This window comes from Rhinolophus sinicus, chromosome 3, assembly GCF_057876585.1.
Source record: "Rhinolophus sinicus isolate RSI-liver-muscle chromosome 3, RSI-T2T, whole genome shotgun sequence".
NCBI classification, from domain to species: domain Eukaryota; kingdom Metazoa; phylum Chordata; class Mammalia; order Chiroptera; family Rhinolophidae; genus Rhinolophus; species Rhinolophus sinicus.
Window position 1 is genome coordinate 23706360 of NC_142503.1, and position 25473 is coordinate 23731832.

The 25473-nt window shown below is 39.2% G+C and overlaps 2 protein-coding genes across 8 annotated transcripts in view; one reads left to right on the forward strand and one right to left on the reverse strand.

Annotated features, from left to right (window-relative positions):
* The window catches only part of LMBRD2 (LMBR1 domain containing 2), a 41884-nt gene extending 25731 nt beyond the window's left edge, over nucleotides 1–16153 (reverse strand). For 3 of the 7 annotated variants that reach the window (XM_074329000.2, XM_019737247.3, XM_074328994.2), the window contains exons 1-7: nucleotides 15927–16153; nucleotides 9602–9704; nucleotides 8171–8400; nucleotides 7812–7909; nucleotides 6464–6559; nucleotides 3675–3842; nucleotides 2546–2756 (exon numbers count right to left, since the gene is read on the reverse strand). In XM_074329000.2, coding sequence (XP_074185101.2) covers nucleotides 2546–2756; nucleotides 3675–3842; nucleotides 6464–6559; nucleotides 7812–7909; nucleotides 8171–8344 — 747 coding nt within the window. In that variant the 5' untranslated portion in view covers nucleotides 8345–8400; nucleotides 9602–9704; nucleotides 15927–16153. Of the gene's footprint in view, nucleotides 1–2545; nucleotides 2757–3674; nucleotides 3843–6463; nucleotides 6560–7811; nucleotides 7910–8170; nucleotides 8401–9601; nucleotides 9705–15434; nucleotides 15661–15765; nucleotides 15902–15926 lie in introns of those variants that run through there. The other 4 variants (XM_074328999.2, XM_074328997.2, XM_074328995.2 and 1 more) reach the window with 3 other exon arrangements.
* A 132-nt stretch (nucleotides 16154–16285) lies between these two features.
* The window catches only part of SKP2 (S-phase kinase associated protein 2), a 31292-nt gene continuing 22104 nt past the window's right edge, over nucleotides 16286–25473 (forward strand). The window contains exons 1-2 of the mRNA XM_019737226.3: nucleotides 16286–16480; nucleotides 16850–17121. Coding sequence (XP_019592785.1) covers nucleotides 16437–16480; nucleotides 16850–17121 — 316 coding nt within the window. The 5' untranslated portion in view covers nucleotides 16286–16436. The remainder of the gene's footprint in view (nucleotides 16481–16849; nucleotides 17122–25473) is intronic.

Genomic DNA, 25473 nt, shown 5'->3' on the forward strand with positions numbered 1-25473 from the left:
TCCTTAATTTTCCACATCCTATTCCTAAGTAAATGGCTCCTGCTTCACAACAACAAAAACAAAACTGATCATTGTTCAGACACTGAAGATTCCTCCTAACAAAATCCAGATCTCAAGTAACAAACAGGATTTACATTTGCTGAATATTGAATGAGCTGGTGGAATCCATATTCCTCAAATCGGAAACAACTGAATTTGATACCAATTTTTGAGGGGAACACTATCACCTTACATTATCTTGTTTTAATTACTTTATTATCAAATAGAAATTTTCAAACATTTTTCAAAAAAATTCAAATTTTCAGATATAAAAACTATCAGATATAAATGATCTTCTTTTAAAAAATGTAATATCTATCATATGCCCGAGGAACTATAATAGATTACTATTTATAGGAGATTTACTCCTACATTTTGAATCAATGTTTTCTGCTACAGTTCTTACATTTCATAGGGAATGAAAGCTGAAAAGTCAACATAAAAATTTTCAAGTATACACTTGTTTGTTTATTTATTCATTCACTTAAAAATGGGTGTACAAATGTCTGAGTCTGGAGGACCAGGGAAGATGTTATGGTTTGAATTTTGTCTCCTCCAAACTTCGTACGTTCAAGTGCCAACCTCCAGTACCACAGAAAAATGTGATTTTATTTGAAAGTAGGATTGTTGCAGATATAATTAGTTAAATTAAGATAAGGTCATACTGGAGTAGGGAGGACCCCTAATCTAATAAGATTGTGTCCTTATAACATGGGGAAATTTGGACACAGATAGGAACACAGGGAGGACACCACGTGAATATGAAGGCAAGGATCTACAAGCCAAACAGCAGCAAAGACGGCCGCAAACCACCAGAAGTTGAGGGTATGGTAGAGATTCTCCCTACAGTTCTCTGAAGGAACCAACCGTGCTGACATCTTGAGCTTGGACTTTTAGCCTTCAGAACTGTGTGACAATACATTTCTGTTGTTTAAACCACCCAGTTGTGGTACTTTGCTATGGCAGCCCTAGGAAACTGAGACAGAAGGCTTGCTTCCCTGAAGAATTCTCCACTTATGTTGAGACCTGAAAATGAAGTAGGAATTAGCTGAAGAGAGTGGAGAAAGGGCATTCCCAGAGTTTGGGAACATCGTGCTCAAAGGCAGAGAAGAGAGGCAGTGGATGTAATGGTTAAGAGCAGGGGTCAGCAAACCAGATCGAATCCGGCCCAACCACCTGTTCTGGTTTGGAACACATCCAGTCATTCATTTATTTACATACGTAGCTGCTTCCATGCTACAGGGATAGAGCAGTTGCAACAGAGAGCATATGGCCTACAAAGACTAAAATACTTACTATGTGGCCCTTTACAGAAAGTTTGCTAATCCCCATTAAGGCACGAATTAAAATCAGATAGCCTGGCTCTACCACTCACAAGCTGTGTGAATATGGGAAACTTACTTAACCTCTGTGTGCCTCATTTTCTTCATTTATAAAATGGGGATTAATAAAATCTCCCTCATAAGGCTGTTGTGAGACTTAAATGTATTAATATATATGAAGTTCTTAGAAAGCCATTAGTATTAATAAATAAGTCTGTATACTTGTTTGCTATTATCATCACCATTATTAAGTTTGAGGAACCAAAGTTGAGACTTGGGCAAATTTAAGTCTATAGAATTGTTTACTATTTCATTATCATTAACAAGTTTGAGGAACCAAAGTTGACCATGTGAGGAAGATAGAGGAAGATAAGGGTGGAGAGCTAAACGTGGGCCAAATCATTTTTTGGTAGGCCACATTAAAACATTTTGGAGTTTACGCTAACATGAATGAAAAGCCTTCAACATGAGGTTTTAAGTTGGAGAGTAACATCATTAGAATAGTATGTTTTCCCAGAAGAGCAAAATGTTAGGTGACTACAATAATCTCACTTCAAATCAATAACCAAATTATTATTTAATAATAAAATTTTATAATTTGTTACATATTTTTGTGTGTATTATTGAAATTTATACTTTTAACAACTTTGTGAAGTTAGTTGAAATCATCTGCATTTTACAGGTAAACTGCAGTGACTTATTAAGATTACTAATAGAAACTAAAGTTACTGATACAAATTGCTATGCAAATTGTTCTCTACAGAGGTTTCCAGATTTGGTGGGACTACTTTGGGTTAAAGTTTCAGGAAGAAGTGTCCTCTGATTGCTAATTTTCACTTCCACTATGTCAGGGTAAGTAACCATATAACTTATCATCTATTCTGAGAGACTTCAAAAAGTAAAAGAAAGCACTATCAGAAGTTACCCAAGGACCACAAGCATAAACCTGCACTGCTGAATATATTCTCCCAGTATATAGTCAGTTAGACTATAGAGATGACAGGTCACGAAGCTGAGCTGCCAATAAGAAGTCATCCAAATGGCGAAACATTCTTAAGGATTGCATATTGCCAAGTTTTCAGTCTAAAGCCCATCAATGTGCTAACAACAATAATTCAAACAGTGTATCCAAAAGGAGATACACACAACTTGCTGTTGACGGTTAAGGTCTAAAACTTGCTTACCTCCATGACATCTTCTAAAGTCTCTTCTGCATCTGCTTTCTCTGTCATCAATTTGGCTGCCTTAAAATAAGTTTTCATAAGTAGATAACCTCTTTTTGCTCCATTCCAATATGACCGAGGAATTTCCACCAAGCCATACCCCAACAATAACACAAGAAGAAAGAGACCCCATGTATTTGCAGCGGCTATCCCAATGGTCTGAAGCTGATTCCTAAGAGAGAGAAAACATAGCTGTGATAGATTAATTTTTCTGACAAAAATGTAAAATGAAACTACTCAATGTTAAATGGTTTGCAGAAAACAACCACCCTAAAGGATGGCTAAAATTTTATATGAAAAAAATTAGACCCTCATAGCCTCAGCTACCCTTTTAATAACAGCATATAATCTGTGTGTTTTAATGAAAAATTAGAATGTAACTGCAGAAATAGGCTTTAACATAGGAAACATTGCTACTATTATAGTTAAAATGAAAATCTAGGATCATTCATGAGAAAAATTATCCCGAAGAAAAGATATTTTTCATTAGGTGCTTTCTTACTCAATATTAACCAAGAGAAGCCTGAAAAAATTTTAAAGCTTGAAAAATTAACTTGTGCTGAGGCAGACCTACACAAATCTCAGGAATGAAACAGTGAGGAATATCACTACTGATCTATTCCTAAATTTTTCAGATCTAGCACTTCACATACATTACAGATCACAAGTATGATACTGACTTCAATTTATTGCAATGTCTGAATATAACATTAAAGAGAAATATGCTCTCAAACTATAGTCAGAACAAAAGAAAAAATATTAACAATTTCCAATGAAAAAGAAAACTAGAAATTTTGTCACATACAAAATTTGAAAGCCTATAAAAAAATCATGAGGATTAATACTTTTAACATATGGCTATTAGACAAAACATTAATCATTAGTGTAATAGCTGTATTTAAAGATACTATTCCATATTTTCCTTCTTAGTAGTAAGGATTATTCAGATATTCTTTTTGAGGAATCTATAAAGCATATAATTTGATATGTTTCTCAATGAAATGTCTGTTTACCTACACGTACGCTCTAAAAATTAATTTAAAAATGGAAACATATACAGAAACAATGCTAAGAACACGATTTTTCTTACCATTCTAAGTGCAAATGTGGGTTTACAGCAACATAAATTAAAAATGCTCCAAAAATCAGCAAATAGGTGCCATAATAGATTGCATTCTCAATCAGTGCAGTTTTGATCTTTCCAGTGATGGAAAACCCTCCTGATCTTGCATAGGACTGCATAAAAGGTAACAGAATCCTAGACAGTTGGAAAGAATATGATTAAAAAACAGTTGGTACGTCTGTATAATCTCAAAATACTGGAATGCGTGAATCTCAATTTTAAAATAGTTCTTTTCACAAACAAATACAATTTTGAGTAATTATTAATACCAAACAAACTGTAAGAGATGATTGAAAACTTTTGTAATATTAAATTCGGGGGGGGAAAAAGCACATTCCTGGGAGCAAAGGAGGCCACAAAGACCAGCAGAGACTTCAACAGAGTGCATGAATTACGATGAGGTTAAAAAAAGGAGTTTAAAACTTTTATGAAGAGTTTGGACTGTATCCGAAAAATAATGAGGAATCATTATTTAACAGAAACGAGACATGATCAAATTTTAGTTTTCTAAAGACTGGTCAGACTTCAGTATGGAGAATGGACTTAAAGGGAATAAAACTGGAACGATGTGGGAGAGGGTAAGGAGCGGTGATGTGGTAAAAAGGAGGGGAGAAGACTGGCTCTCAGTATACCGATTTTGAAGAACCTAAGACACATCCCAAAGGAGCTGCACAGGAAGTCGTTGGCTAACTAGCTTCAGAGTTCTGGAGAGAGGATTAGAAATAAAGATAGATTCAGAGTCATCACCATATCAATGGTGATGAAATAACATTGGCAGATGAGATCTAGAAGGGTCATACGTAGAATGGAAAGAAAAGAAATGAGACTGACCCCTGAGAAATATCTACTTATAAGGGAGAGGAAGAGAAACAGGAGAGGAGGAGAGGTCAGTAAAGGAGACTGATACAGAACAGTAGAAAGGCATGGAGGAAAACTAAAGAGTATGTATAGAGTAGAAACCAAAAGAAAGTGTTTGAAACTGGAGAGAGAGAACAATAGAATCAAATCCTGCCAGGAGGTCAGTTAATTAAGAATGTGCATGTATGCGTGAAGGAGTGGGGGTAGAAAAGGGTTCAGTGGGTTGAGGAAAGAGTAAGCAGTGAGCAAATGGAGACACTAAATATAGACTATTCATTTAAGAAGGTGGGGTAGGATAAACTATAATATGTTCATAAAATGTAATATTTCACAGAAATGAAAAAGAAAATAATGCTTCTACATATAACACAACATAGAAGAATCTTCCAAATATATAAGTAAAAAAAAAGAGAGGCAAAAAAGTACATACTGTATAATTCCATGTTTATAAAGTTCAAAAACAGGCTAAACTAATGGTGATGGAAGTCAGAATCCTGGGTCCCTTTGGAGAGAGTAATGACTGGGAGAGAGATATGAGGGAAACTTCTGGGGACATTGTTAATGTTCTTTATTATCATCTGAGTGCCGGTTACATGGGTGTATTCACTTTGAAAAAAGTAAAACTAAACACACTTTTCTGTGCTAACTTATATTTCAAGGTCTCCAAAAAAAAAACAAAAAAAACTTAGTTGTGATGAGTAGATCACTGAGGTGGAAGATAGAAAGCTGGAAAGGGTTGTGACTTGAGAGACTTTGTTTAAGGAGGAGAGAATTGTGCATGCTTTGCACAAGTATAGGTAAGTATATAGGTAACAAAAACTGAAGGGGATGAGTCCATATTTCAGGAAGAGGGACTAATTTTAAGAGTGACTCTTTCTCGGTGGGGAAGGAAGAAAGGATGAGTACATAGGTAGGTAAGTTTGTTAGTGAGAAGCTGCAAGAGCTGCCATCTGATGACTTCTATTTTCATGTGAGGTAGAAAGTAAAGATGTTCAAGGAAAGAAGGTACTGTTTCTAGGATGCCAGAGAGAGAGAGAGAGCGAGAGAGAGAGAGAGAGAGAGAGAGAGAGACAGAGAGACAGAGAGAGACAGAGAACTACAAAGCGAACAGCAGAGGTTTGAAGTGATTAGAAAGACTTGTTGTGGAGAATGGAGAGCAAGCAGACTAGAGAAACAAATAAGGAAAATCAGGCAATGTTGAGGACCCAGCTGAGTTCAATGAACATATGAACATGAATTTACAGGGGTATTACGCTGCTGTGTGACTTTTCTCTTGCAACGTTCAGAGCTTAGTTGCCTGAAGAACAATCTGAAATGCTCAGTAAGTAGTAAAGTGTAAGTCTGGAGCACAGCAGAAATACAAAGCAATAGTAGATAGAAAACAAGATTTGGAATGCATCACAGGTCAATGAAACCATGGCTACAATTAAAACTATGCAGGGAGAGTCAAATAATATGATGACCAAACATGGGACCACAGAGAACACCAACATTTAGGAAATGGACCAGAAATGGAGCCCATGAAGGATGGGCTAAGGATGGACTGAACAGATAGAAAGAAAACCAGGGAATAATGATGACATTAGCAAGAGCAATTTCACATAATAATGGCTCTGGAAGACTGAACTGAAGGTCAAGAAAGGAAGCAATATATGGGAAATGGTGACAAGGAAAATTTTTTTCTATTTTCTATTTCTTGTTTGTTTTTTTCTTTTCAGTTCTTTTCTTTTACAATGGGAGGGACTTGAACAAGCAGAAAGGCAGAGGATACAAATTTAAGGGAAATAAATAAATAACACTTGAATAAATTCTAAAATATGAAAGTTCACTGAAAAAAATAATGACCTTTTTTAACATTAGCCAAAATTTAAAAAATGTTGTCTTTTACTACCACTTACCACGTTAAGAATTGTGACGTCCAATATACTACCCTCCAGAAAATTGGCATGATTCCATCAGGAATGTAACTCCATGGCTTGAAACACGGATGTTGGCTGTTGAATAACAATTTAAAGCAGATTAATCATAAATGAGGACTACTTAAAAGAGTTATATAATTAATTTGTACACGGCAAAGTTTATTTACATTCAAATTTTAAATTATTGACTCTAACTTGTAAAATTTCATAGAAAACAAATTCAAAGCTGATTGTCAAACTAAAAAAACACACGAAGGGAACAAAACAGCTTGAGGACACAATTTTCACATAATAGACTAATAATGCAATAGTTTTTACAAGCAGATGCATCATAAAATTAAATCTCTGATATGATTACCTTAAAAACTGATGATTACTTTTAAAATATACACTCATCCTATTTGTGGCGTTGGTTATTTTGGGGAAGGAGAACAGGGAGGAGAAAGACACTGGGTGATTAATCCCTGGAAATTAGAATGCTAATTAATCAGTCACAGCATAGAGCCTATGGAGATAGATGCCAATATCTATACATAATCTGTTAGAACTTTCTGAAAATATGTGTATCTGACCATAGATTCTTCCATTAATAGTCAGTCTTCCTAGACTGTAAGGATATCCTTCAGTCCAAGGGCTTCCAATAATCCACAAGTGCTGCTGACCTAGATCCAATTTTTAATGGTGGTTCAGTGGGGAGTAACATCCACATTTTAAATTAGCCCTTGTCCAGGTTAGGTTTTTAAAAACTAAAATAAAATCTGTATAAAGATGTATGCAAATACTACTTAAAAACTTAACAAAAGCTACAGTCAATATTTCTTAGTTTTTTATTTGGAAATTTGACAATTCAATATAACCTTTTGATAATTTGAATTTTATTCATTCTCAGTCTAGAAATGATTTCGAGGGATGTGCAATATGAAAGGAATATCCTACATGCAGAATAACTCCCTTGTCCTTTATTATTACCTTGTATATTAGTAGACAAAAGAGAAAATGCATGACGTATTTTTTATATCGGAGAGAGGCTTCTCCAAGTTTCTTATTAGCATCTACTGGAAGGCCTTGTACACCAACAAATATTTAAATTTACTTAAGATTTAAATTTAAACAGAATACAAAGTAACAAAATCTACTAGTAAAGGATGGAGTTGGGGGAAGGAGGGAAGAGGATCGGGATAAACTTTAATAAATATAAAATCCAGATGGCAAAAACTGACAATTTTTAAACAATTTGCCTTCTACAATATCAAGAAAGAAAAAACGAAACAAACAAAGGAGGGAAGGAGGGAGGGAGAAAGAAAAGAGAAGAAAAGAAAGAAAATACCTTGGAACTGGGGTAGCAGGTGTGTACAATCCTGTAATGTTGTTATTCTCAGGAGGGCTTGAGTTTGCAGCAGCATGCTTGCACCGGTTGTATATTGTCTGAAGCAATGAATGCATGGTTAAAAAATGAAAACCAAAAGGTTACCAAGTACTTAAGGGATATTGGAGAGTATCAACCTATCCACCCCAAATTATCTTCCTGGCTATGCTTTTTAATGATCAAATTCATACAGTGATATTTAAAATCAAACTATAAGTATAACTTTACATAATTCAGCTGTCTGAAGAACTAACATATCTCAAACATGCTATATGATTACAAATGCCTTTCAAATAGTCCAAGTCAGTTTCACGTCTTACCGTACTAACATCCAGAGGCAGTATGAAGACAATAAGAAAGCAGAGATACCAAGCTAGCAGTGTTCCAATAATTACAAGTCTATGCTGTTTCTTAAAGTCTCCATATCGATGAAGTAGGAATAATGCCAGAAAAAAGACAAAAATAATCTCGAGTCCCAAAGCTGCACCGCTCATTATTGAATGTTCACTCTGACTAACCAAAGTAATTCACGTACAGGACTGGATCATATCTGTAAATTGAAAAAAAAAAAAAAAGCATTATTAACATAGGAAATGACCACTTGGGAATTCTATAAATATTTGTTTATTAAGGTATTAATAAATTCTTTGGAAAACTGTCAGGCTTTACAATGGACTATGACTAAGATGAAAAGGATAATTCCTACTCTCGAGTTCTTATATTTTTTTAAAGCATATCTTAAAATTTCACATAAATTGTATCTTTAGGAAAAAAGTTATTTTAACAAAAATTACACTAGTTCTAAAAATATTACAAAATAAGAATACCAGATGTGAACAGTTTAAATATAGTGTCATTTGGAGCTTGTTCCTTAATGTTATAAGCCCTAATAGAATATTTTATACAAATACACTATTGACTAGATCCTAGGAAATTAGATATTTTATAAAATAAAGTTTTCTAAGTCATCCATAACCCATTACTTAAAATTCTCTAAAAGAGAGGGAGGGAGAGACAGATTATTTTTAAGCCAAGAATAGATTAAGTGGTTAGGCTATAGCTTGACGTAAGATGTGCTGGTGAAAAACGTGACCAGCCTCAAGATCCAGCTTTAAAAAAATATTATTCAATGTGAATTTAACATAATTATTATCTGAAAATTCCTTTATGGTTTGAGTTAGATATTTATTTGCCTGAAATTGTCCAGTGGAAGGGATGTGACAATCAGAGAAAAAAAGACTATCAGAGACTACCAAGGAAATGCTAATTCAAGTATGGCAGAACCAAATGATGGAATATTACTGATGGAATATTACTGAAGCATAAGGAATGAAGTTTGTTAAGATCATTTAATAACATAGACAATTACCATACCATTTATTGAAAAACTAGATTCACACATTTTTATAATATGCATAAAAAAAGAATAAGACAACAATGAAATATATACAGATATCAATAATAGCTAGGTTATGGTAAGATTATGGGCATAAGCAAACCACAATTTATAAACTTGCCACTAGCTAATAATATTTTTTTACAATGGCTGTCAATTTTTCAGCCTGATTCATAGCCCATACTTTAAAATGTCATAGATAAGTAAACAGAATTATAGATCCTCTAAGAAATGATTTGCTACATCACTTCCCCATACTTATTGCATTAGTCTCCCATTGCTGCTGTAAACAATTACTATAAACTTAGTGGTTTAAAACAACACCCATATGTTTATGTTTATGTGGGTCAAATACCTCATGGTTTCTGTGGGTCACATGTTCAGGCACAGTGTGGCTCAAATGAGTTCTCAAAATTGAAATCAAGGTGTCAGCAGGTTTGTGTTCCTCTCTGGAGACTCTGGGGAAGAATACATTTCTAGGATCATTCAGGCTGCTGGCAAAATTCAGTTTGTTATGGTTATAGGAATGAGATCCCCATTTCCTTGCTGGCTGTCAGCTGGCATTTGCCCTCAGCTCTAGAGGACTCTCTCTAGGCTTTGCATGTGGCCAGCAATGAGTGGCTTGTCAAATCCTTCTCATTCTTGGAATCTGCCTTTCTCTTCCACCTTCAGCTGGAAAAAAGCTCTGCTTTTAAGGGCTCGTTTGATCTCACTGGGCCCACCAGAAAAATCTAGTCATATTTACTGGTTCCAGGGATTAAGGCTTCGATATTCTTAGGGGTCTATTATTCTGTTTACTACACCATCTATTTCTGTTCAAGTTGAACTCCTGATGCCTTGTTATTGCACATGAAATTGAAGAGGAAAACTGGGGTTTCCCTAACCTGACATGAGAAAATAATAATTTTAAAGTCTGTATCTTTAACTTTGTACCTAAATTCAAGGTAGAAATTTTTTTTCTTTTTTTAACAGTCCAGAATGATAGCACTTTCCAAGGTTCCTTATGAATTCCTATAGCCTGTTTTGGTTATTTCAGCTGAATAATTTTCTGCTCAAAGCAAGGGATGCCTTATTCTCCATCTGATTCAGTTATTTGTATGTTAAATTCATAAAATAACTGTCAACTGAAATCTAATAAAAACAAACAAAGATTGGACAACTCCAGTTTGGTTTATTAAAAAAACTCATTGCCAGGGAGGACAGCAATTTGGCAATATGTACCAAAGATCTTAAAAAAGGTATCATACTCTTTATCCTAGCAATTCCTCTTCAAAAAAAGGAAAACCAAAATGGGAGCAAAAAATTATCTACAATGTTATTTTTCACAGCAGCATTATTTAAACGTGAAAACATAGAGGCAACTTAAATGTTTGTACTAAATAGTCCAGGAAGTCTTAAAAATATCCACTAGTCACATAGTTATTCATTGCCTTTTGAGAAAAGCAGTGAAGGGTGTCCTAAATGACTAATCCTGCTAACCTGGCAAGGACTGACGGGAGCAAAGAGCTGCGCCTGTGTCAAGCACAGACTACCTAATAGAAACGCTCCATTGCAGACAGTGACTAAAGAAGTCCACCAGATCCCACCAGCCTAGAAGAAAGGGGAGATCCAGAGAGACACCTTAGAGATGTCAAAAGGGACACAGGTGGGACCTGAGCGAGCACACACAAGAAAGAAACACACACACACACACACACACACACACACACACACACACGCATGGACCAATATAAACCAAAATGCTAACAGTGGCTGTCACAAAGTAGTAAAGAGATGACCTGTAACTTTCCTTGTGCTTCCTTGTGCGTGTTTTTAATTTTAAATAATGAACATGTATTATTTTGTAATTTTAAAATTATTTAAAAATCAATATAATAATATGAAATAGAACACATAGCAAAACTGAAAAATGAAAAATTTTGCTGTGGCGTTATTAAGTGCCTAAACATTACAAGCATTTTAAAATACAAATGTTTTATTATACCATGGTAAACCTGGGTTCCAAATCCCAACTCTGTTTACTAATTGTGTAACCTTATGCAGTGTAAGCTGTTAAATGAGGATAATCACCTCACACAGGTCGCTAAGAATGAGAGATAAAACACCAAATCAGAGTTGCAGGCACCGAGTAGGTCTTCAATAAATGCTTGCTGCTAATCTCCACCTCTTTCCTATCATGTGCTTCTAGAAGATAATTAGTTGCCTCAGTGGTCTCAAAACATAGCTTTACCCTTTGGTCTTCCCCACCCCCAGAAAAACTATGGGGTACCCAATGCTTTCTCTTCTCATTCTCTGTGATTACCACAGCCTGGCCCACCCTCATTCCTATAAAAAAAAAAAGTGATCTTTGCTCACAGAAACTGCTCCATTTGCCTCCGATGACAAATTGGGATTACCTGCCTAGGTCTGCAAGGCAGCCAAACACCACTGCTTCATCTGACCATGGTGAAGAGACAGAATACCTCTTAGAGCCATCACAAGAAAGTGCATTTGACACATCAATGTCATACAGAAAAGACAATGCCATTCTTCTTGGCACATGATCAAATAGAGGTGGATCAAAACGGATCATTTGCTGAACTGTAAATATGTGCAGCTGTGCAAAAATATACTCAAAGGCAAAATATACCTCTGACCACACAACGGTCCTATAAATATTCTTCAAATATTAATATGTATAGGTTAAATGACAAGAATAAAAGAAGAAAATGCTAAAATTTGGAGACAAATAAAAATTCAGTCCCATATGATTACAAATGAAAAAGGGATTTAAAGTTATTATAGTAACACCACAGCAGCAAAAGTAGATTTCACTCAAAATCAAAACACTAGTTCATTCAAATTTAAGCACCTGACATGTAGGCATAGTCTTCTTTTCAAAACACCAGTTCCGAAAGTCTTAAACATTTAAAACCCAATTCAGTCTTTTATCAATCATCAAGATAACACAGAACATCACTTTCAAACGCCTCTCATAATTAGCATGTTATGTTACTGACTTGGAGTCGTTTCCTAAGCATTTTATGGCTGATAATGGTTTCTCAAGCTAACCATACTTTAAGAGGAAAATTTAGAAATTAAAACAATTTTGAAGCATTGAAGCATTCCAAATATTTTCTAAACAGAGAGAGATAAGGAAAAGACAGGAAGAAGGAAGGAAAGGAGGAAGGGAGGGAGGGAGGGAGGAATGGAGGGAAGATTGGTAGCAATTGAACAGACAAAAATTTTATCTAAGATTCTGAAGTTGAGTGAAAAATTTCCAACTAGAAGTTAATGATTCATCAGAATCAGACTGTTAATTTAAAATGTGCACCTTTACTCAGCTATGTGAAATAATAAAAAGTAGGAGACAACTCAATATCCTAATAATAAAAAAGAATCAGGACCACATGTGAGTGATGAAAGTCAACAATTATTTACCCTCCAATCAAAGTTTACATTCTGAAGATTATCATTATTCTCATGATTCAAGATTTCAGGTACAGGTAGAATTCAGCTTAGGATACAGATAGAATACCACAAGAAATGTCATTAAAAATGTGGAAAAAGTCGTTAACATTTCTTGAATCCATCTTCAAAAAATAAGCTGATTCGGCAAACCAACCAGATGAACTGAACTGTACAGCATGACTGCCCTTCCGACGAAAGATGGACACAAAAAAACTTTCACCTTTGGCAAGGCATGAGAGGGAGAGGTAGCAACCACGTAAGCAGGAAAGAAGAAAACAACTGGAATTGTAATGGAAGATTTCAGGTAAAGATATTGTAAGACTTATTTTGGTAGTTAGAGAATAATCCTTAGAATCCGTCCTAGCAAGACAATATTTTTTTTAAAAAAGGAATAGCTAACGTTTGGTGTGAGTTTACTAGATTCCAAGGATGTGCTAGCATACTTTACTGAATTAAACCTCATAACCCAGTAATAAAGGACTGTTAGTATCCTGTTTAACAAAGGAGAAACAGCACAAAAAGGGTCAGAGCTGGGATTCAAACACAGGCATCCTGCCTGCAGAGCCTAGCTCACAATTAGGATACTACACAGTCTCTTCTACAGTGCAGACAAACTTTATTAATACAATTTCAACTGTTTAAATCATTTATTTTGTTCAGGTTTCATAGTGAACAATTACAAACATTCTCCTATTAACTATTCCCTTAAATATATCAAGGTAGAATGCTAAGAAAGTCATGTTTAATACAGAATTTCACTAAGCCTTTTTATTTTGCAGGTCAGGCAAATAATGTATGCCTCTAATCTATGCGGGAAAAGTAGGAAAGAAAACATAGATAAAATAAGAATTGGGAAAGAACCCTTCTTGGACTTTTGTTCCCCTAAGCTAAATAACATTAAAAAAAAATAACTAAAGGAATCTTAAGATTTACCTCATGCTATTATGGAGCTAAGAAAAAAGCACACCACCCTTCTATTTAAATAGAATCTCTTTTGTCATATTTGATTTTCAAAAATACTAATATATTACTGAATATAGATAGAGCTTATAGTCAAATGTAATTTCCACTCCTTTTTGGCCTCTCCTGTGCCGACAATATTGACCACCTTGTAACTATGCACTTTGGATGATAAACACTTTCCCAATTTGCAAAGTCACTTCGTATTCTATCCTAATCTTAAAAAGAGTACCAGAAATTACTCACTTTAATGTTATTTGCAGGCATTAAAAAATTAGTTCATCTGTCCTAGATATTGATCTAGTAATTCTACTTCTAGAAATTTGGTATACCTCTTTTACTAAAATGGGACATGGGTGTGCTGAGTAAGACTCAATGAATAAAATTAATCAGGAAAATAATCCATATCAGTTGCAATCACAATGTAGTTTTTGAAAACACCAGACATCAATCTCTACATAGCTAGTAATTTCATGTCTTCAATGGATACAATTCCTTAAACAGAATTACATGTACCAATTTAAACTTTTATTTACTATATTATGAGAACAGCCATGATTAGAAGGAATGCAGAAAAAAAGTATTCCCATTTTGGCAAGCTAAAGTTTTTCCGTGACCAGGGCAAACTATTAGGCAAATGGCTATTTTAGAATTTGAAGACTTTGAATTTCAAAGTTGACAGGCTCTCTCTCTGAAGTCCTATACAGGACCTCATGTCCACCAATTCAGATATTTCTAATATTCTGAGAATTAGAAATGTTCCCTAGCTCTCAGGCAACGAATAGTTAAATCACAGCAAAAGAATATTTCTCATCTTTAAATTTAGAATCACCTCGTCTATTAGACTTTCCTACTTATAAGCTCTATTTAAAGTGGTCTTTACATGTCAAATTTTTGTTTATTCTTATTATGGCATTTTAAATAGTTTTTTTTCTTACTTATGCTTTCTCCTCCATTAGTTTTTAAGCTCCATCTTGTTCAATTTCCTGAAGGAGACTATAACATTTTTGTTAAAAATAATTTCTCTAATGACTTGCAATTTTAAGTGAAAGGATGTAGATTTCAAACTAACTCAACTGCTTGTTCCTTAGCCAAAGTAACAAAGACAAGTTTATGGAAAAAAATCGGAATATTACATTTTAAAATATTTTCCATGTAACACTAGTTTAATGAATTCTGAACATTCAGCCTAGTTATTTTTAACCTAGTTTCTATCCAAATGAATTTGTGAACAGATCCCTTTTCACAACAATTCCACCTCCTTTCAAGAACAAACTAAAAGTCATGAATACCTTTCTGTCAAGAGTCGGTATTTACTTTTCAAGCTAAGAACCGAGCCCCAAACAAGCACATACTCGGGCAAAGGAGGTTTAATTCTAGTACAAAGTATATCAGTTAAAGAAATAAGAAGGTATGTCATACAGCATACTGATGTAATGTTTGTGGTGACGCTGGCCTGCTTACTGGTGAACTTCATAAATCTTCTCCATTTTTATTAGGGTTGGAATTTATTCCCCTTCTCTCTTCCACTGTTTAGCCGGGCTCACGGTCATAGTATAGCTCGCACAATGGATTTCGCATGGTCATCCTACCTGGAATATGGCACACTCTCTACTCTAACCGCCTCCCTTCCAAACTCTTCTCCCGGGAGATAGACTAAAGGCAGCTCCCTTTCAGACGGCGACGCAACCGGACGCAGGCGGTGGAGCGAAAGCAACAGAATGGCTTTGCTGGTGGCCCTAGCATCGCACTGTACAGCCCTTTGCAAACACAGTTACCTTATCTGTGCCGGTGCTAGCATTTAGGAGACTTGTCAACACTGCAAGGGGATGTGCGGCTTTCCCAGGGTACACAGGCATCACTGTGGTTTCCTGCTCCCCTAAAATTAAACAACCGCCTCTCGTTCGAACTGCGCTTTCATTTACAAAACGCTTTCACACGCGTTATCTAATCTGACCCTCACTCCAAGCCTGTGAAACGAGCGTGGTGGTCGCCGTGCCTATTTTACAGATGAGGAAAGGATCCAGTCCACAGACCCAGTCCTATTAAGGGCCGCAGCTTCCGGGCAGAGGTGAGCAGGTGTGACGCCCGCGGCTCGCAGCCTCTCACCTGGCCGGCGGGCTGGGCCACCGCCTCCACTCCGCTGCTGAGGACTTGGGCCCCGCCGCCGCGGCCGCGGCCCCTCGGGGTTTTCGGAGTCCCGTCTCCGCCTACGCCCGGCCCCACATCCCAGACCCCAAAGTGCTTCACGCTCTCCCCTTGAGGCTCACCGTCCGATCTCCCCAGACAGCGTCTGGAATGACCGGGAATCTCCGCGTCCGCCACAGCCTCCAGGATCTGGGACCCGCGCTCCGAGGCGATGGTAGTGGCGGTCACCAGAAGGCCTGCGGGTTCCCGGGAAAGGAATACCCGGTCCCGGTCACACGGATGACAAGTCCCAGTCAGCCGAAGCGCCGCCCGCTTCCGCTTCCCCGCCTATGCCGTGAGCTGTTCAACCCCGCAACCGAGGAGGGTTGTGGGTATCTCGAAGGCTGGCAGAGCTGCAAGGGAAGGAAGTAGTGTCGAGCCATCCCGACTACGCGGCACGGCAGAGACTACAATTCCCAGCAGGCAGCGGGGCCGCAGACGGCAACCGCGGAGATCAAGTAGACAAGCCCTGCGCGCGCGGCGGGGATAGAACGTTGGTAGAGTTGGCGGGTCTCGCTGCTGGGGGCCGGAGCCACAAGCCTTGCACCGCCGCGCGCCAAAGCGGGAATCCGGGAGGCTGGCAACTGCAATTAATGCATGCATTTAAAACTCCCGAACCTGTGGACGCCATGCACAGGTAACTCGATTACAAAAAGCAGCAGGACATGAATGGACTGTCTTAATTCATTTAGGCCATGGATACTGTATTGGGCTTTCCTGCTACCGTTTTGAATTGCTGTATGATTTCCCTCCTTCGCTTGTCTGTTCCCTCCACTTTAAGAAATTCCTGAGGCCTTCTGCATGATCGTAAATCAAAAAGCCTTTTCGATTTGTTCGGTTATTTTATCTTTCATTCTTGGGAACTTGCCTGCGGCACGTAAAGAATGCAATTCAGTTAGTTGCTGTGAAAGTTTTCTACATTGCATAACTTGCAGTTTCCTTTAGGCCTACCAGTTATTATGGGTGTGTTTCTGAAAGGAGCAGGGGCTATTGTGCATTTCTACAGGAAACACCTCCAGGAGATTCCTGACCAGAGTAGCAACGTTACCACCAGCTTCACGTGGGGATGGGATTCTAGCAAGACTTCTGAACTGCTGTCAGGCATGGGGGTCTCCACCCTGGAGAAGGAGGAGGTGGACAGTGAGAACATCCCCCAGGAACTTCTTTCAAACCTGAGTCACCCGCAGAGCCCCCCACGTAAACGGCTGAAGAGCAAAGGGAATGACAAGGACTTTGTGATTGTCCGCAGACCCAAGCTAAATCGAGAGAACTTTTCAGGTAAGATGCAAGGGTAAAACTGTCAGTCACACAAGGGGTTAGTTGAACTATTTTGCTGGTAAACCTTTGTTCAGGGGTCTTTAGGATGGGGCCCTTAAAAAAATGCCTAATTCTGAAAGAAATGGAACAATTCATTGTCGCTGAAGTATGTAGGAATCTTAGGTATGTACTATCTTCTACTGCACAATTGATTTTTAACCTATGTGAAATTTTAACCCTTGAGAAGACATTCCTGCCTTTTTCCTTAGAAAGGAATCTGCCGGCTCAAAAGCTAGCTCGGTGCCACTGATAAATGGGAACATAAGCAATGATCTTCTTCTAAGACTTTTTGTTTTTATTCTGCTGTTCTATAGCCCTGGTTGAGCTTTTTGCCATTATGATTTGTCAAAAGACTGCTAAAGTGAATGTTAAACTAAATGGAATTTTAAGACTTAACCTGCCCAGGTCCACTCCCAAATGGGATTCTTCTGGTATGCTCTATCTCCATTATGTAATGGAGACAGAGCATTATTTGTTCAGTCACCCAACCCAAAAACCTGAGGGTCAGTCATATTCCCACCATCCCCCAACATCCAGCCAATGATTGAATTTTTTCCCTCTTGTCTCCTAAATATTTCCCAAGCTGTCATCATCACTACCCTGAATATTTGCATCAACTCGTTATTCCAGCCTTGTCCTTCCTAGATCCATCCCCCAGAGCTAGAATGGACTGACTGAAATGCAGGACTCACCATATCATTCCCCGCTTAATTAGCATCAAAGCCGTAGGGTAAACAGTGTATTACATTGACCTCGGGTTATCAGTTTTTCTTGCCAGTAAGCCATTTAAGACATTCATTCAGCAAGTATTTGCTGAGTACATACTATGTGCTTGGCATTGTTCAAGGTGCTAAGGAAATAGCAATGAGCAAAGCATAAAGATTCCTACCCTTATGGAGCTTCTGTTCTAGAGAGGACACAATAAACTTGCTAAATATGGTATGTGGTATGTTAGAACGTGATGAGTGCTAGCTATGGTGAAAAACAAAAATTGAACAAGCCAAGAGGGATTGGAAATCCTGCGGTGGGAAGATGGATTGCAATTTTAAACAGGGTATTGACGGAAAGCCTCACTTGAACAGTGAGCTTTAAGCAAAGGCATAAGGAAGGCGAGGGAATGTGCCATGCAAGTATCTTGGAGAACAGAGCCCTAAGCCGAAGGAGCAGCCAGTGCAAAGCCCCTGGGGCAGAAGCATGTCCTGTTTCTTCAGGAACAACAAGGAAGCCATTTTTCAAAAGTGAGCAAGGGGGAGAGTAGTGGGAGATCAGGCTAGAGGTGATACTGGGCAAAGTTGTGATGTGACCTTTTAAAATGATGCACTGATGTGTGGAGACTAAACTGTATGAGGTCAAGGGTAAAAGCATAGAGACTTGTCAAGAGGGGGGTGGCCAGATTCTGGATAGATTCTTACATTAATAGAGTTCTGGAATGATGGGAAATGACTGGGATAGATTCTGAAATTGGAGCTGATAGAGTAGGATGACTGTTGAAATTGTTGAAGAGCAATCAGAGTGTAAACTGGATTTGGGTGGGTGATGGTAGAGAAGAAGAAACAGATTAGAGAAATAAAAAGGAAGTCGTGTAGAACCAAGGTAAATAAGTATATTCCTAAATTCTCTCATCTGGCTTTCTTTGCAGAAGGGTTGCTTGCTTTGCTTTAAAAAAAAAAAAAATCTTTTTTTTTTTTTTTTTTTCAGTTTTCAATCCTTTCTTTAGGAAAGAGAATCTTCAAGCTATGATCTTAGAATCTATATCAGGAGTTTGATTAATTAGAAAGGCAGTAAAAACTTGTGGTGAAGTCAGACAAATCTGGGTTTGAATCCTTATTCTGTTTATCAGCCTTGGGAAGTTATTTGAGCTCCCTGTGCCTTAGTTTCTTTGAGAAATGGACAAATAATACCCACTTCATAGGTTGCTGTGAAGATTAAATGAAAGAATGCATGTAAAACTCTTAACATGCGCTGCCTGTACATAACAGTCAGTAAGTAAATCCATTTAATTTGGTCAACAAAATGTATGACATCCATATCAGAGATTACTTCACTTTTTCTTTTGTCATTAATATTGTTAACCTGACCCTATTAGTGTAGGTTGTTTTTTTTTCCTTCAAAATTTAATGTCACTGCTTTCTTTAGTGTCTGGAATGCAGCACTAGCAATTTGATGTTTAACCAACCAAATGTAATAAAAAGTCACTTCCTGCTAAACGAGCAGATGTTAATTTGTCCAGTGCCGATAGCTTTTAACGAGGAATATGATTGCTGTATGGGCTTCCACCTTCACATACACAGTTGTAAATAAAAAAAAAGACATTTTTTTAAGTAAGGCACTGTGGAAACAAGACAAGATTAATGGATGGTTGCTGTCTTCTAGGCAATTACAAGTCAAGTCGAGGAGGAAAGAGAAACTCACAGCAAAAGATGGCAGTTAGCAGCCAATGTGTAGTTCAGGCAGCAAGTGCCATAGGAGGCCAGAGGGAGAGAACTGCCTGTGCCAAAGTGACCCTAAGTTTCCCAGCTGCAGAGGGTTTCCTAGGGGAATCCCCACCGGATGTGGACGGTCTTCCTCCTTCCACTCAACAAAAGCACAGGCTCTGAGAAAATGGAGAAGGATCTGGAAGTGGTCCAATCAGAGACTAGATTATTAGAATTGACTTCAAATATACAGAGGGTGCCAAAAAATGTATACACATTTTAAGAAAGGAAACAACTGTATTAAAATTGTAATACTCAATACATACCAATAACAAAATATGAATACAAGTCATATGTATACCTTTTTTTGTCACCGGTGGTATATATGTAAAGTGAGAAGAGAAAAACATAGTGAATTTTATTTTTATAATCATTATTACCTAAGAGAGAGAGAGGCAGGGAGGGAAACTACAGTGTTTCCCTGAAAATAAGACCTAGCCGGACCACCAGCTCTAATGCATCTTTTGGAGCAAACACTAATATAAGACCCGATCTTATTTTACTGTAAGACCGGGTCTTATATAATATAATATAGTATAAGACCGGGTCTTATATTAATGTTTCCTCCAAAAGACGCATTAGAGCTGATGGTCCGGCTAGGTCTTATTTTCGGGGAAACAGGGTAGTATACATTGTACGTGTGTGGAATTACACGCAATGGAGACTGCTGAGTTGGTGTGGGTGGAGGCCACAGAGATGGATTCCGTGATGCAGGAGGAGGACAGCTGGTACAGAGGATTCCCAGTGGGCCTTTAGGAGCCCACTCCAGTGTACTGGATCGTCATTCCAGGGAGTTTTGTGTGCAGTTGTCAGGACAGGTGGCTAACAGCTCTGCCAGGATTAGGGTAGAACAGGCCACACCTGCTATACATAGAGATCTGATGACAGTGGCCCTGGGCTGTGAGTTTTTCTTGGTTCTTCACTCAGCAGTCTCTCCCTGCAGGCTCCAAGCCAGGTTCACATCTGGCCAGTAAATCCTTTTTATCTGTTTATTTTGGAAGATAAAAACTATGTGGCCAACTGTACCAGGACAGGTCTGATTGGCCCCTGGGGTGAGTGGAGTTGGGAAGAAATGGCCAGTAGCAAGGTCATTAATGAGCAGTAAGAGGACCTACATTTATTCATGGTCATGAAATGCCTGTCCTGGTCCCCTGTCTTCCCCACGTCCCCCTCCAAACAGAGGATGGCCATGAAAACACTGTTGAACTAATTTGTGGATCAGCTCTTCCATGGCTATTAAACTGCTTCAAATTCCAGACCCTACACTGGTTCTCAGACTGGAGACTCCAAAGTTTAGAATATGCTGATATCCCCAAGGGAACTTGTTCAAAGTGCAAAATTCCTGAGATTCTGATCAAGAAGTTCCTGCCTTGAGCCTGGGAATCAGCTTTAACACCCGCAGGCAAACATTTCCTCCACTTTTTTTTTTTTTAACCAGTAAGTAATGTATTTTACATTGCAATCCTGGTGTGTATCTGAAACAGAAATTTCACAAAACTATGTTTCTCCTTAGTAAGATATTTCCTATTCTGTTCCATTCCATTCTTTCAAAAACATTGCTGATCAAACTAAATTCATGTCGTGACTCACCCATGAATCCCAGCCTGCAGTTCCCAAAACTCAGCTCTGTTAGAACCTTTATGGGACCCTACCAGGCATCATTGTTTGCTCTGTAGATTCATTTATTCGTTCAGCAAAGATTTATTGAGCATCATTCTAGAGTTTAGGAATACAGCAGGGAACATAACAGGCAAAAGACCCTGCTGTCATAGAGCCTATATACTGTACCTTCTCCAAATCCCAATTTTCGTGGTTTCTCCATTACTCTTCCCACACCCGTGCATAAGCCAGACTCACAGAAATCTAGGGTTCTGAGGCTGAGGGGTGGGGGGTCATTGAGGACCTCTGTTTTTTGTTTTGCTATGTTTTTCTTTTTTCAGTTTTGCCCATCTACCCAAAAAACAAACAAACAACAAACAAACGAAAAAAAACCCATACACCAAGAGCTAGCACAGTCTAGTGCTTTCTCTGTATGATTTGTGGGAGGAGGGAGGAAAACGCATCTCAGATGGCAGAATCTGTTAGGTAGTAGTAGCTTCCCAGAATGGAAGTGTGAATTGCTACTACTCAAAAACAAGCTAGCAAAAGCAAACCTGAGGCTTATCTTTAAGCCCCCACCCTTCAAAATACACACAAAAAAGTAGGTGTGAGCAGCAGTGCCTGCTTTATCCTTCAAATGTAATTTATCTATGCTTATAGAAAGAGAGGAGCAATTTCAAGAATCAAAGTTTTGTTTATAAGTAAGATTACTTTGGAGTTTTAAGTTGAATTGGAGTGTGGGTGATGTTCCGAGGAGTAAATATGTCCAATGAGAGGAGTTACCAATCGTGCAAAGATGAAATGCACAGAAAACTTCAATAAGAGGCTCTTTCCAGAGGAGTGTAAGAGGTGTGGGCAGTGAGGAGGTGACCAGAGTGGACAGCTGGGTTTGTACCTGAGGGATACGTGGAAATGGTGACGGCTGAGGGTCCTGATAGCAGGTTTGTGAATCCAGCCAGCTTTCTCCCGTTCATGGCTCAGAAGTGTGTTTCACTGCTTCCATGTAGTTGAAGACTAGAGGCCTTGGGCTGGGTAATTATTTCCCTTACTGTGCGGGGCTGGTGGTGTGCAGCCTTGGAGGGTTTAGAAGAGGCGAGCGGTGGAAAGACCTGTTCTGGACTTTCTCTTCCGCTCTGGGCAAACAGACCAGGCGGCCGTGTAGTCAGGAATCCAGGAAACAGATGGTTGATGTTTTGAGAATTCAATGTGGCAAGTAAAATTAGATTAAGCATATCACAAGCCTGGATACCATCCGCCAGAGCAGCTATAGAAAGACAGACTTCCACCCCATCTGCTCGGACAGCAGCCAGTTTCAGGCTGTGGCACCCCGACCCAGAGGCCCTAGAAGCACTGCCACCCTGTGGTTAACTGAGTGGAGCCCTGGGTACTTGGCTGCTTCCTGAGGCTGTGCATTTGCTTGGCCATCGCTCCTTCCATCTGGTAGCCGACACACTGATAGCTCTCAGCATCTTTTGTTTTGCACCCTCTCCCCTTCACCCCTCCCTCCCAGCTCTGATTGATTTTTTTTTTTTCTCCATAGCAAAAGTCAGGTTTAATTCTCTCCTTTCCTAAACTTATAGAATATCAAGTACCCAGAACAGGGCGAGCACAGAATTTTAGAGCACCAAGGGTAGAAAGAGGACACATCCCAGAATAGAAAGAGTCAGACCCTGGGTCTCAGTTCCCTCTCTGCCACCAGCTGGTTGTGACTTTGTCCCTTTTCTCATAGTTGCATCTTCTGAAGCCCCTTCCCCCACCTCACAGATTACTCATATTCTGACAGCGGACGTTCCCTTTGTGCCCTGGGTTTTTGTCTTCAGCCTTAGCCCCTCAGCCCCCAAATGCCAACAGTGCCGTGCCATTCCTATGTAAGTACCGTATCCCCACCTGCCGTGCCCTCTGCCACCGGGCCAGTCTTCAACCACCCACCTCTTAAGACTTTCTGCCTTTACTTTGGGGCGTGGGGTTTGGAACAGACAGAGCAGACCCACGTTTGCCTCCTCATGACTGCCACTTAGTAGATAATATGACCTCAGTGAGATTCTTCAGCCCTGCTGAGACAAGTTTCCTCATCTATAGAATGGGACAATATGTCTTAGTAGTGTTGCTGCAAAGATGAGCGTCAGCGTGCTTTAATAAATGCCTGAGACTTTTGGGGCTTTCAGTGAATGGCAGTTTTAAATGTTGGGTTATGTATTTGTTTATTAGTTCATCTCCCAGTGAGGCCATTGAGCGGAGACTATGGCTAGCACCCAGCTCCCAGCACTAGTGCATTAATTAGGCACCCAGGAATGTTTGTTGAAGTGGAGCCATAGGCAGGCCTTGTCATTTCACAAATAGGGAAACTGATCCTAGAAGGCCAAGAGTATTGCCTTTATATAAAATCAAGCCAGCATTCTTCTCTCAGCTGTCAGTTATTCCTTTGTGAAATATCAGTTGAACACTCTCTAATATTCATTGCCAGGCTCTATCCTAGGCACTGGTTATGTAGTAGTTAACTGGTTAACAGAAGTTAATCAGTCACATAAATACAGATTGAGCACATTCACAGTTTGTATGAGGGGAGAGTAAAAGATACAATGGACTTAGCAAAGATTTTTCAAATGCCTGTTACATGCCAGCATTGTGCTAGGTGCTGGGTGTGCAAATCTGGGCACGGGGCCTATGGCGGTGACCTGGGAATGCACCTTTGAGGAAGTGACAGGGAAGCTGAGATTTGAAGAACGAGGAGGGGTTGGGCAGGTAAAGATGGAAGTTGCAGTGCAAAGCCCTCCTAATTCTATGCTTATGTTTCTTGCGTGGCTTCATTCCCTGGCTTTGCTGTCTTCTGCCAACCTCTGCATACATTGCTATGCCGAATTTTCCTCCTAGCATTTTAATTACCTCTTATTGTTCTTCTAATTGTTCCTGATTTCTTATGTCTTCACAATAAAATAGGAAGCACCAAGTTCATTAATTCTATTTCTCCTGCCCTGCACTTCACAGCAAGCCTCCCTAATTTCCCACTCCCACCCCATCGTTAGTGGGCTCTTCAGTGCCTTCTCCATAGCTCCTTGGAACTCACCTTCCCTTAGATGCTGAAGGCTTTCTCCTACATGCCGATGTGACACTGCTTCAGGGCTTTCTCTGGGCAGGCATGCTGGGGAGTTAACATTCCTGCCTCCCTCCCAGAAGCCCATAACCAGTGACCGACAACAGTTGCTGGATTAATACCCCAGCACCCATTCCCTCAGCTGGGATGGCTCTGGGCTGGTCTCTTGCGGTCCTCGCAGATTTGAACCCCAGTTGCCCATAGTGATAACATGCTTATTAACGAGGGAATCGGTTCCCTTCCCTTCCACATCTCTCTCCATTCTTTCCAGGGCTTACTGAGATCCCTTCCCAAATAAACTACTTGAATTCAGATCTCAGGATCTGCTTCTGGGGTTCCTAGGCTTAGAGAGAGGGCGATTTGGGGGTCTTGGTAAATCACAGCACGGCCCCCTTGTCCAAACCCCACTGAGACTGTGGGTGTTTTCACATAGGTGAAAATTCCAAGCAGCATTGAAAAGAAGAGGTCACAAGAAAAAAATGCGCACATTTCATGGGGAAAGGAAAGGAATAGAGGCAAGAAAGTGTGAACGTGCTGCGTAATCCGTAATCTTTTCTCATACATTAATCTCCACAGTGAACAACTCTGCAAGGTAATCTTTCTCTCCTCATTCCTACAGATGAAGAAACGGAGCCCAGAGGGATTAAGTAACCTGCCTGAGGCTCACAGATTTGGGGGTAGCGTAGCCGAATTCTAGGCAAAGCTTCTTCCTCAATCCAGAGTCCTCACACTTGGGAGGCTGAGCTCCTGCTGCCAGGATGATCTTTGCAGATCATAGTAAATTTTGACATAAGATTCAAAATAACTAAGTGTGTAAGTTTTTGCTAAATCAAATGCTAGAACCTGACCTACAGATGCAAGAGGCAATAGAGGTCAGGAAGTTAAGACTTAATGGAAGAAAAACTTGAGAAAAGCCTGTCCATCAACTTTTTTCCAATTTGGAGAGCAGAGCAGGAGTCTGGTCTGAGAACCTCCGTCCTCTGTCCACACTGACCTTGGAGGAGCTTTGTGGTGGTGACGGAGGGTTGTTGCCACACTGAACAGCTTCAGGGTCATCTCCAGCTGCCTCCTCGGGTCACGGTCCAAGGTCAACATAGATGATCTGCCTTCCTCCCTCTACCCCTATGTTTCAGAGCCTCCGTCAGTCCT